The 12314-nt window shown below is 39.4% G+C and overlaps 2 protein-coding genes across 3 annotated transcripts in view; one reads left to right on the top strand and one right to left on the bottom strand.

The window, feature by feature from the left end:
- The window catches only part of LCP2 (lymphocyte cytosolic protein 2), a 44763-nt gene extending 39759 nt beyond the window's left edge, over positions 1 to 5004 (top strand). For both annotated transcript variants that reach the window (XM_021077083.1, XM_021077084.1), the window contains exons 20-21: positions 1077 to 1232; positions 2850 to 5004. In XM_021077083.1, the coding sequence (XP_020932742.1) occupies positions 1077 to 1232; positions 2850 to 2972 (279 nt within the window). In that variant the 3' untranslated portion in view covers positions 2973 to 5004. The remainder of the gene's footprint in view (positions 1 to 1076; positions 1233 to 2849) is intronic.
- C16H5orf58 (chromosome 16 C5orf58 homolog) lies at positions 3487 to 10547 on the bottom strand. The gene is given in 5 exon segments (XM_021076823.1): positions 3487 to 5929; positions 8994 to 9087; positions 9884 to 9895; positions 9897 to 9957; positions 10423 to 10547. Coding segments are annotated over 5 exon segments (438 nt in total). The 3' UTR covers positions 3487 to 5783.

A 12314-nucleotide genomic window follows, 5' to 3' on the forward strand; every position in this document is an offset into this window, starting at 1 on the left:
CTGCCCGTTAACACTGAGGTCTGGAACCAGATTTCTTGCCTGCCAGTGCTGACTATTAACCTTAAATCTATGTATCAGAGACAGGAAAGCAAAGATCCTTGTCTTTCACAGCTCTCACATTTGGAGACTACAACTGTAGTTCTCAAGCTTTGTTGCACATTTAAATCACCTGAGGAGCTCTAAGAAAAATTCTGATTCCAGTCTTATCTTGAGAGATTCTAGATTTAATTAGTCAGGGGTGCCATGTGGGCTCTGGAAGTCTTCAAAACTTGAAATTCTAAAGCAAAGCCAGGACTACCAATATTTGTTCAACAAGTATATTTGTGCAACAGAGATGTTCTAAAATTTATTCAATCATCTTGGAATGAACAGAATAAAGGAAAGCCATTATTGCAGATTGTTGACTATTTAAGACATCCTGATTCAATACACAGAGGAGGAAGTAATTTAAATGGATTCCTCCTTATTCATTCTATTTTAATATTAGATCTTTACAGTATTAATTTGATGTAGCAATAATTTATGGAATGAAATTTTAAAATATAGGCCAAATCACAACGGTATTTTAGTAAATATTAGGGAAAAAGGGTGCTAAGAACACCTGCCAAGGTTCAGGTGTTTTATAATGAAACATTGTATCTGGATACCGTAAAGTTTTAAAATAGGTAAATTTCTTAGGTATTTGCAGGTATTTTCTGACTTAGGCTGTGGAAAGACAGGATTAGAGAATTAGCTTTTGAGTCAGAAGATATATCTGTAGTTAACCAATAAAGTTATTTTGCTGGCCCTTTATCCACTCAACCACCTATTACTTGTTTTATTACTGAAAAAGAGATTCCTTTTTCATAAAGAGACTTCAAAGATGTCTCTTTGAAATTTGGAAATGTCTCTGCTGCCTCTTTCTTGACATCAAGGAATCCATGACACATGGGACTGCAGCTGTTTGGGGAACTGAATGTTCACTGAATTGTCAACTGTTAGGTTTCCAGATCCCTAGAGTCTTGTTTTCTGCTCTTACAGACAATAGGAGTATTGACTTTTCCTGCTCCCATAGTAACAGGAATTTATCCTTTCAGGATGGCACTTTTCTGGTTAGAGACAGCTCTAAAAAAACAATAACCAATCCATATGTCCTCATGGTGTTGTACAAAGATAAAGTTTACAACATCCAGATCCGTTATCAGGAGGAAAACCAAGTCTACTTGTTGGGAACTGGACTCCGAGGGAAAGAGGTAAGGGCTTCTAATTATAAAATTTCCCTCCAGTCTCTATTTATGTCTTTCTGCATACTTACCTACCTGGAATCTTGCTGTAGCATTCTTTGCTGGGGCGGGGCGGGGGGGGGGTTCCATACTTTATGGCAACTTAAGAGTTAAGTCACATTAGTGAAACCCTTAATTTACTGGAAGGAAATAAAATCTTAACAGTAGCTACCTGTGCCATGGAATCTTTTTTATATCTTTTAATCCAAGTAGTCTAAAATCACTTGTGTAAATTTAAAAATGTTAACATTTAAATTTTTAAAAACTAAGTTAGATGGTGTAAAAGGTAAGGCCCTTCTTGCATTCACCTCTGTGACATAATTTTAATGTAAGATTACAGTGTATTTATAAAGCTGTATCTTAAATGAACATCTGGAAAAAGGGGAAAAATAGAATTCTCTTGGTGATTATTTAAGATACTTGGTCATTTCTTACTAAACATGGAGGTTTGACCCATGAACGTGGCAAAATTGTCAAAAACATTTTCCTGTCTTTCGCCAAAGTTTACGCTAGTCACTTTTTGGGTGGTAATCAGGACTGGTGTGAAGGAAACCTTTCAGGGCTGCTTTTTTAAGCTACAACTAAACTGAATACCCCAAACATATTCTTTAAGCTCAACGTTCCAGGAGGAGAAGCAGCTGAATCAAACATTTCCAGAATGAGAAGCAACTTAGCCATAACTTCCACTTCACTCCAAATAGTTTTAAGTTATGATAATATAGATGAGTAGAAAAAAAGTCCACATGACTTTGGCCATATGTTTGAATCACTGGTTCCATCTGGGTAGAGCTGCACCAGTCCTATAGAAGCAGAGACATCTGCCCTCCAGGATGTCTACTGGTCTAGTGGGAACACAAATACAAACCACAGATTGCAGCTGCCCTGGAGGGCAGCACCTAGCCGGGCAGTCTTGGGGGCAGCGCATAAATCTAAAGTACCTAGGAGACTTCTGACCCACATCCAGATGGATGGATGGGGATTTTCCAATCTAGCCATCAGTGATAGGGTGATCCAGGTAATGAATGCAAAGACTTGCTTCAGAGCTCTGGTGAAGGTGGCAGTTGGGGACACAGCAGAGATCATGAAGGAAATGGTATGACCTGCTACCGAGATCATCTTCCAACACAAACACCAGGGATGCTGTCTGACTTGAACTCCTTAGACTTTCTGACGTTATTAATGATTCAGAGTAAAGCAGGGATACACAAACCAAAACCAAACCACAAATGAAACAACCCTAAGGTAAGGCTATCAGGATTAGACTCCCTGCCCTCATATATATACATATAAATATAAATATATATATGTATATATATATATATAGCCTGCCATATGAAGTTAAATATACATACACACACATAAATACACATTTGCTTTAACCCATGTTGGTGAGGAATTAGTTTTTCAAAGGTCCGCAGTAGAAATCATTAAGCTATTTGCCAAATTTTACACACACACCACACATAAATATTCCCATAATCCTCACATTTCAAGAGGTAGAGTATTATGCAGATTTTAAAAATGAGAGTGAAATTCCTGCTACCCATATTCCAATGTTGATTTATCTCCCTATTTTAAACCTTTCAGGACTTTCTGTCTGTGTCAGATATTATTGACTACTTTAGGAAAATGCCGCTTCTACTCATTGATGGAAAAAACCGAGGTTCCAGATACCAGTGCACGTTAACCTATGCTGCAACTTATCCCTAGCAAGCCAGCCAAGCAAAGGAACCTTACTCCTGCCTCTGATGCCAGCATGGGAAGATCAGTCAACTGTGGTAAACCATCAGACACTTGGGACTGAATTGAACCCCTTAACATGAAGAGTTTTGTCCTTTTGCTTAAAAAGTGTTTGAAATGAAGACTGTCAGATATCCCATAATTTATTTATTCTTCTTCAATGTTTATAAAATGCATGAGTAATAATGTTCACACTTGAAGTGGAGTAGGGCACTGTAATAATTCATTTTTAAAAGATACGTATTTGTGAATACCCATTTCCAAGTACATTAGTTTGCCCAGCTACACAAACAATATGGGGCAAGCTGAGCAACACTGAAATGGTAATAATTTTGGTAACACATTAAAAACTGAATTTTTTAAAATAGGCACTCCTTTGTCAAAGGCAATCATCAGTTTTATATGCACAATTTGAAACTTACTAAAATTCAGTTTCTAGGCAGCAATAATTTAAGAAGCTTCCAAAACATTTCATCCTTTCTTATTTGTTTTTTTTTTTTTTTTTTTTGCTGGGGGGATTTTTGTGTACTTTTTTATGAAAAAGATAAATGCATGTCAGGATAACTCCCTGGAATTAAAATTAATTTGCCTTTTGCTTCACTTTTGAGTTCCTAAGACAACTTTATTGACTTTACTTAGTTCTTACTTTTTTATTTGTTTTAAATCAAATTTAAGATACAAATGCCCAAAGAAAACATTTTAAATTTAGAAATGAGGCTTTGGTGTCAAATTTAAGTTCATCACATCCAACACCCACATCCTACCTCCACTCCACCCCCCCCAACCAAATCCAAAAGCATCATCAAGTGAAATAGATTTTACTGAAGTCTTCCCAGGAAAATGAAAGAACAATGCATGTATACATGGAAAAATCTGATCAGACTTTCCAATTAGATAGGTTTTTTTTTTCCTGACAACTGTAATAAAGCCCTTCTCTTCATCCATTCCCAAGAGGCTTTATAAATTCTTCAAAGCAATTCAGTTCTTTCCTTCAACATTCATATCTCACTTAAAAAAAAGTAGGCATGTCACACAATGAAAACCTCACATTCAGTTAAGTTTTCCCTTTTGAGGCCTGGGTTGTTATTCCACAACTTTTATTAACAATAAAAATGTATGGCTTCTCTGTTTAGTATATAAAATTTCTAAGTCACAAAGATTCTTGTCTTCAATTTCATGAGATAAGAGAAAGAACACTGGGGAGTTCCTGCCGTGGCTCAGTGGTTAATGAATCTGACTAGGAACCCTGAGGTTTTGGGTTCGATCCCTGGCCTCACTCAGTAGGTTAAGGATCTGGTGTTGCCGTAAGCTGTGGTGTAGGTCGCAGATGTGGCTCGGATCTGGCATTGCTGTGGCTCTGGCGTAGGCCGGCAGCTACAGCTCCGATTAGGCCCCTAGCCTGGGAACCTCCATATGCCACAGGTGCGGCCCTAGAAAAGACCTCCCCCCCAAAAAAAAAAGAACATCAGAAGGGATCTTGGAAGTCATCTAGTTAAAACTGACAACTTGCTAAAATAAGTATGTAGAGACTTTTAACCACTGACAATTAAAATGATGCTTCACAAACGTCATCCTTACAAACCAGAAGTTCTCAATTCAGGGTTCAGAACTCAGGAATTCTAAAGCTGAAAAACTTTCATTCATTTACATGTTTATTCAAGAGGATATTCGACAAGCATTGACTCCATGCCTATTCTGTGCTAAACACTGAGCTAGGTGCTGGGCAATGAGGCTAGAACTGCGATGGAGGGAGCTGACCTTGTGTCTTGCTTTGTGGTATTACATACCTTATGTTTAAAAATATTTAAAATGAAGGACATGGCAGATTTCAAGCAACTATTTGGTAGTGGATTATGTTTAAAAAATAAATAAAGATTATTATTTTAAATTTCTGTTGGCAGAAAGAGACAGAAATTAGCAACTTTTAGGACACAGGTGTCCTAAAAATAAAACCTATTCCACTCCAATGATTGAAATAAATGATGAATATCTGATGTTTGAATGACTAGCATTCTTTCTCCCCTTCTTTGGGCCATGGCAACTCTGTTCTTTTGATGCGGCATCTCTTTTGGCTACAGACCTGGCATATGATCCCAGTCTCACCAAACATAGTTGCTCAAGACCCATCTTAATCAAAGCTGGGCCAATCAGGATCTTTCTCTGGAATGTTAAACACAGAGGCTGAGACAAAGGATCTCTCTTTTCTCTGGGGTCCCCCAAAGGTAATGCTGAACATCTGGAGTTGTCTGCCATACCCCTTCCACCTATGACATGGAGGAAACCAGCCTTTAGGAAAGGATGAGGTGGATGCAGAAACAGAACCAGGATGGAGACCTCTGATGAATTTGTGGAGGCCCTAAAATCCACCCCAGCCATGGACTTCCAATCACATGACCCAATAAATGCTTCAGTTAGCTTGAGTTGCTTTTGGCACTTGCCAGCAGGCGAGATCTGATTAATACAAACTCATATCAAACATTTATAATTTAGTAACTCTCTTTTGACCTAAGCCAAATTCAAGCATAAAGGATAAGCAGGGCCCCATGGCCAATTTCCTCTGACATACTTTTGCCATAAGTGAAATAAATTAGCCATTCCTTGAAACATTAAAACAAGGAAAAAAAAAAAAAAACAGCCTTCAAGAACAGGAAATGATTAGTTACAACTCAACATATCTTTATTTTGTTTCTTATTATATTACATATATTAGTAAACTCAATTCTACTAGATATATGTCGATTCAACAACACAAAGTTATAGATTCACAATACAAGGTCAGATTTAAAAACTGTTGGAAGCAACGGTTATATCTGACATTTCAGACTCTTCAAAGAGGGGACTGTTTCTCTCAGTTTCCTTCACATCATCTGTCTTTACAGGATGACTAAAATGTAGGGTAAGGTCACAAAGCAGTAACTGGGACAGCTCTGCGTAAAAGAAAACAATAGAAGACACTATTTGTAGTACTTATGTCATAGACAACTAACATTACTTTAAGTAGCTATTTCCTAATTCTTTTTTTTTTTTTTTTCTTTTTAGGGCTGCACCCGCCACACATGGAGGTTCCCAAGGTAGGGGTCCAACTGAAGCTACAGCTGCCAGCCTATGCCACAGCCACGCCCGATCCAAGCCACATCTGTGACCTACACCACAGCTCATGGCAACGCTGGATCCTTAACCCACTGAGCAAGGCCAGGGATCAAACCTGAAACCTCGTGGTTCCTAGTCGGATTCATTTCTGCTGCGCCACGACAGGAACTCCAATTTCCTAATTCTTAATTTAGTTTTCTATTAAGTGACTACTGATCAAACTACAATTTAGATGTGCCCCATTTTGACTTAAGAGTCAAATTTATGTAATACAAAATAAGAAACAGAAACTCACTAAAAAGGCTCTTTAGCTCAAACAACTATCCTGTTAAATTGCAATTTGGTTTTTTCAAATTTAATTTATACCTTTTAAAATTATTATTTTTATCTGTTATACATGCACATAGTGTAAAGAATCAAGGCATTTTACAAAAAAATAGCAATTCCTATCTCCCAGAGGCAAGCACTTTTAATTTCTTTGGAGAACATTTTGTTTTTGTTGCTTTTGTGGTTCCTTTCTGTGTTGAGTTTTTGTTTTGGGAGGAGTAGTATTTAATTTCCATATCTCTAAATGACACACATATTTTATTTTTTCAATTTTAGTTATTATCTATTTGCTTCTGACCACAGAAAATTAAGACACACCTCTTTTCACTCACTCCATAGCCCCCCCATATACCTGAGTACAATTTTTCCTAGCTCAATATTTAATGTTTACATTTTTCTGATTATATGTTTTTAACAGTTGAGTATTAAATGACATCTCCCTTCCTGGAAGCTACCATCCAATCACAGTTAAAAAGTGTTTCTTTCTTTCAATGCTATACCCCAGTTTCTGCAGAGAGTACACCTACTCTTGGTCCAGCCAAGAGCCCTGACTGTTCTGTTGCTAAGAGCCTCTCCTCTCCGAGAGCCTTCTGATCTGCTCTAGTCTGGACTGACAGCTCTCCAGGACTGCTGTGCAGCACACATCTTGGGAATTCCCTTCACCATTATCCTAGGGACGCCTTTCACCCCTCCCTTGTGTGGAATACCTCTTTTTCCAGAATCTCACATCTCTTTCTTTTTGGTCTACTCTCCTGTTTGGTGGAATGCACCATAAGTTACTTCCCGAGGGGAAGAAATTTATGTCTGAAAACTTCTTTCTAAAATGCAAATCTGCTGTAGTTCCTGCCGTGGCTTAGCAGAAGAGAGATCTGAGTAGTATCCATGAGGACGCAGGTTCAAGTCCTGGCCTTGCTCAGTGGGTCAAGGATCCAGTATTGCCATGGTCTGTGGCATAGGTCCCAAACGTGGCTCGGATCCGGCGTGGCTGTGGCTGTGGTGTAGGCTGGCAGCTGCAGCTCCAATTTGACCCCTACCCTGGGAACCTCCCTATGCTACGGGTGTGGCCCTAAAAAGCAAAATATAAAATAAAATAAAATAAAATGGTAAATAAATAAAATAAAATAAAATAAAATGTAAATCTGCTGAAAATGTTCATTGGTTCACCACTATCCTCAGGATAAAGTCCAAACTTCCTAGAACTGACTTAGAAAGATAATCCTTGCTGAAGTGTTGAAATTGGTTTTGCGAGATTATGAATTAGGCAAAGCTAACTGGATTCCTTTATATTTAACTCCTTAGAGCCTTTGTTAATAGGTACCATGTGAATCTGAGAGAATTACATGGCATAAAGTCCTTCCCAAACTTATTTGTCAATACATGGACTCAGTTTTTATGCCCCTGGGAGAACACATAGAAAAAGCCTAACAGACGCTCACTATTTGGGGTCTAACAGTCACTCCCCCGTCTTTGGGGCACAATTTGATTACATTTGAGGTGATCCTCTCCCCAGCTCCAGGATTAGTCCTGACTGACTGAAACTTGCATTGGCAGTCCTATTCCCCTTGGTGGTGACTGATGCAAATCTGACCAATGCTGGAAGAATCTTGGGAAAGGCTTATCTAAAGAGACACAGGCAGAGACAGTGTTTGTATATATGGTTGTCTACAGGTAATGGTTATGAGAAGTGATAAACAGAGTGAATGTAACAAAGCAGAAATATGGAAAGAACCTAGTGCTTGACGAATTCTTTAAAACTCTGAATTACCTTTATTTAGGGCTGCTCAACCTTGGATCTTTTTGCTATCTTCCTTATCATATAAGCCACGTTAAGCTGGTATCTGTAACTTGTAGTTGAAGGTCTAATAACAGTCATAACTCACATAGAGGCTGTCTTCAAATACCAAGAGTTGTCATAAGAATAACAACTACATATTCAGTGGTTTCCATAGTCAGAAACAGGATCAATGGGTGAAAGGAAGAGGGAAAGAGATTTCAGCTAGTCCATGAGGAGGAACTGTCTATGATGGAATAGCGTGTGGTGAGATAAAATGTTCCTCAAAATAGGGAATATTTTTGGTCAAGGATAGATTAGCCCTGGAAATAGTCAATCATGGAATTTTTACATGCCTGGGATAAAACTAGAGAGCATGCCTATGAGGTCTAATCCTACTAGAACCATTAATTCACACAAACTTATTCCGTTTTTATTTGGAAGAACTTTAAGGGCTTAGTAAGGATTAATGGATAAAGATACTGAATTGTGAGATGTGACATCACTGTGTAACAGTTTGTTGAAGGGAAGGAAGGGGAGAAATTTAGAGAGCTTAGTTAGATTTCATAAGCTTTTTATAAAGTGCCAGGGATGAAAATTCAATTCTAATTTCTGGTGAATGCTCAAAGATAATGCATCTTTAGAGATCCAGTTCACATTACAGTGTGAACATTTCTTAAGAAATAGAGAAATCCTAAATAGTAGGCAAAATTCAGTTACACCCCAGCAGAAGCACAAACTAGCTCTACTATTTATTTATAATAATAACATGCAAACATTTTAAGTTACTGAGTCCATAGTACCTTTCATCTTCTTTAACTCCAAAGAAATTGTGTTAATGTTTTTAATTATGGCTTCCACACTTAGCTTATGGTCAGTCACATTATTCTTAAACATCTGATTTTAAAAGAGAAACAAAAACAATGTATACATCAGAAGTATTTACGTACCCTTTAAAAATATTTAAATTTTCAGTATTTCTAAAAGGAAAATGTTATTTCAGAACTAAATTATTTGTGAAGTTATACTCTCTATAAACGGTTAGAATTCTAACATAGGAAGGCATCAACTTATTAATATTTTTCCATCTGAAAACAAGAATTCTAACTGGAATTCTTAGGATGAGGTTTCTTCTTTAATCAAACCATATCCGCAAGACAGGGCCCTCCCAAGGGAAATGCATATGGCCCTTTTCAGAAAGTCTTGGCCCTTAAAAACTACCTTACAATTTAGTAATCTCATAAAATCTTCTCTAATTCTTACATTCTCGTTGATGTAAGTCAGCATCTTATTCTAACTTATGCTTGAATGTCAGAGTCCATATATGATTTAAGTATACAGTAAATCTTAAAATAAGATTCAATTAAAATTCCTTGATTAAGAAGATGGCAACAAGGCACTACTAATTTAATTTTGGGAGTTAGGGCAACAGATGAAACATAAATCAACATGGTACTTGTAAAACAACATGGTTATTTATAAAATACATATACTAAGTCAATTGTGTAGATATAATTACATAGGTTTCTAGTTGGTTCACTGAAAACTACCCTTAACCATTCAAATATCTCAAAATAACCTGAATAAATCACAATTGGTGCACACAACTCCAGCAATGCAGAAGGTGAGTTGTTAAGTATCAGGCTGCTTGTACAAAAAAAGTGAAGAAAAAAAAGAAAAAACACCAACTAACCTTGATATCAATTTCTTGCTTCTGCCTTTTCCTGAGCTGGAGGAATTTATTCTATTTCAGTCACTGCGGAGGCACTGCAAAGGAAATAAATTTCTTAATCTCTAGACAAGGAATAAAACACACTTTGCCTCCACCTACAGGCTCCTGGGCCCTGAAAACGGTACAGCAGCCATCTTACCTGGACATGGCAAAGCAAAAGATCCAGATTTGAGGGGAAAGGAAAGATGATAAAAAAATAAAATAAAATAAAATAAAATAAAATAAATAAATAAATAAAGGGAGTGGAGTGCGCTGGTGTAATTAACCTTTAAAATAAGAAATGAATGTTTAAAAAAAAAAGTAAAAATCAAGAGGAAAGCTAATGGATGGAGAAATGCCCCACCAAGTTGACCCTCCCCACTCTAGGGTCTGTAATTCAGGGCCCTCAGGTGGCAGTAGGTAGGCAGGGGTCAGAGGGCACAGTGGTAAGGGGACCCGACTGGCCTGCAGCGAGGCCAGGGCTCCTCAAGCCTTCCCAGGTAGCTGGGTCAGAACATCACTCAGAGAACAAGCCGGTCAAACGGCGTTTCCCCAGGTGGTGGAAGCGGAGACCAGGCTCAGGAACAGAGAGACTAGCGGCGTCCAAGGCCAAGCCGCCATAGACTGAAGTCAAGAATGCACCCATGGCACTAACCCAAGGGGCAGAGGGATGACTAGTCCCAAAGTTTTCCTTCTAAAGGCCAAGGCCTCCTTCTCCGCGCCACCGACACCCATGAGGGGCCCCGGTCTTCGGGGCTGCAGCCTGGGCCTGAGACCTGGAGCCAAAGGCGCCTGGGCATCCGCACAGTGCTCACGCTCCCAAACCGCATCAGGACAACGCGAAACGTGCTCCGTGCGACCCCCAGCCGTGCTGCGACCCACCCAGCCCACAGGCCCGTCTCAAGCCAAGAGAAAACCAGGCCCCAATGGGGCCCGGGCCCGCTTAGCGGCCAAAGCCGGAGCCTGAGGCAGCCGGCAAAGGCTCCACCCCACACACCAAAACCGGATTTGGATGGCTTAAAACGACTCACCGGCCCAGCCCACAACCCCAACCCTGTCGGCCTCCTCACCAACCTTGCCTCAAGTTCCGGACTTCCAGGAGGAGAGAGCTGGCTGTAGAAACGAGACCCGTCTGTCTTCCTGATTGGCCAGCTTCTCCGCCCAGTGCATCCTGGGAATTGTAGTCCCAGCTTAAACCCTGGCAGAGAAGGTTCTGGATGCCAGGTGGGAAGTGACTAGCACAGCCTCGTGGGCAGAGGGAAGGCGGGAAGGCGTTTTGCTACCTATGTGTCAGGCAGGGTGCTAGCCCTTGTTTGCCTTTAATTTTCACAGTATAGGTGTGTGAGACTCTGGACTGAAACTGCTTGGGCTTGAATTCTACTCCAGCACTGGTTTAGCCATAGAAGTCCTTAACGGTCATGTGAAGATAATATCTGTTTTCTTGTGGGTGTTTTTTTTTGTTGTTTTTTTTGTTTTGTTTTGTTTTGTTTTTTGTTTTTTGTTTTTTTTGAGAGCTAAGCGAGGTAATGTATCACATTGGGCTTGGCAGATGATGTGCCCCATAAATGTTCGCTCTTATCATTTCTATAAATCTGCATGGAGGAGGACACAGGAGTTGAGAAGTGGCCATTGGTTTCTTGCCAAGTGGCAGAGATGGGATGCAAGCCCTCTTTCCTGGATTCCAAGAGGACTCGCTACAACCTTTGGAGCTGACTCGAAGACTTCTCTTGGTGCCCTCGGGAATTGCCTGAGGCTTTACCTCCAGCATCAGATTCTACACCAGAAAACGTGTCTTCTCTAAGACTCCATCCTAACACTCACCGCCCTCTCCAACCAGTCCCTTTCTGGCTACATTCAACACATAGACTGTTTTAATTTTATATCTGATTACCTTCAGTTTAATGCTAGCATTTGTTGTCTGATGCAGAGTTAGGTATATGAGGAGGGCTACAGGAGAACTGGATTTCAGTTCTAAGGATAGCCAGCTATGCAGTCTTGGAAAAGAGTAACTTGCATTATCTGATTCTTGATTTCCTCATCGATTTCCTTATGAGAGAGATGGGCTCCATCAGTGTTTCAGTTTCTCTCATTATTGGGCCACTGTTATCCGTGGTTGCCCTAGCTGTATACCACCTATATTATTAGGTGGTATACAGCTTTAATTTTTTTTTTTTTTTTTGGCTGCACCCACAGCATGCAGGAATTCCCAGGTCAGGGATCAAACCCTAGCCACAGCAGTGACAACAATGGATCCTTAACTGCTTGGCCACCAGGGAACTCCATTACCTTAGTATTTTAAATTTACTTCCCTTTAATGTTTAAATCTACTTAAATTTTTAAAAATATAATCAGGGTGAATGGAATAAAAATAAGCAGAAGGGAATCAGGAAAATAGACAATGAAAATAAAACTA

Source organism: Sus scrofa, chromosome 16 (genome assembly GCF_000003025.6).
Source record: "Sus scrofa isolate TJ Tabasco breed Duroc chromosome 16, Sscrofa11.1, whole genome shotgun sequence".
NCBI lineage: Eukaryota > Metazoa > Chordata > Mammalia > Artiodactyla > Suidae > Sus > Sus scrofa.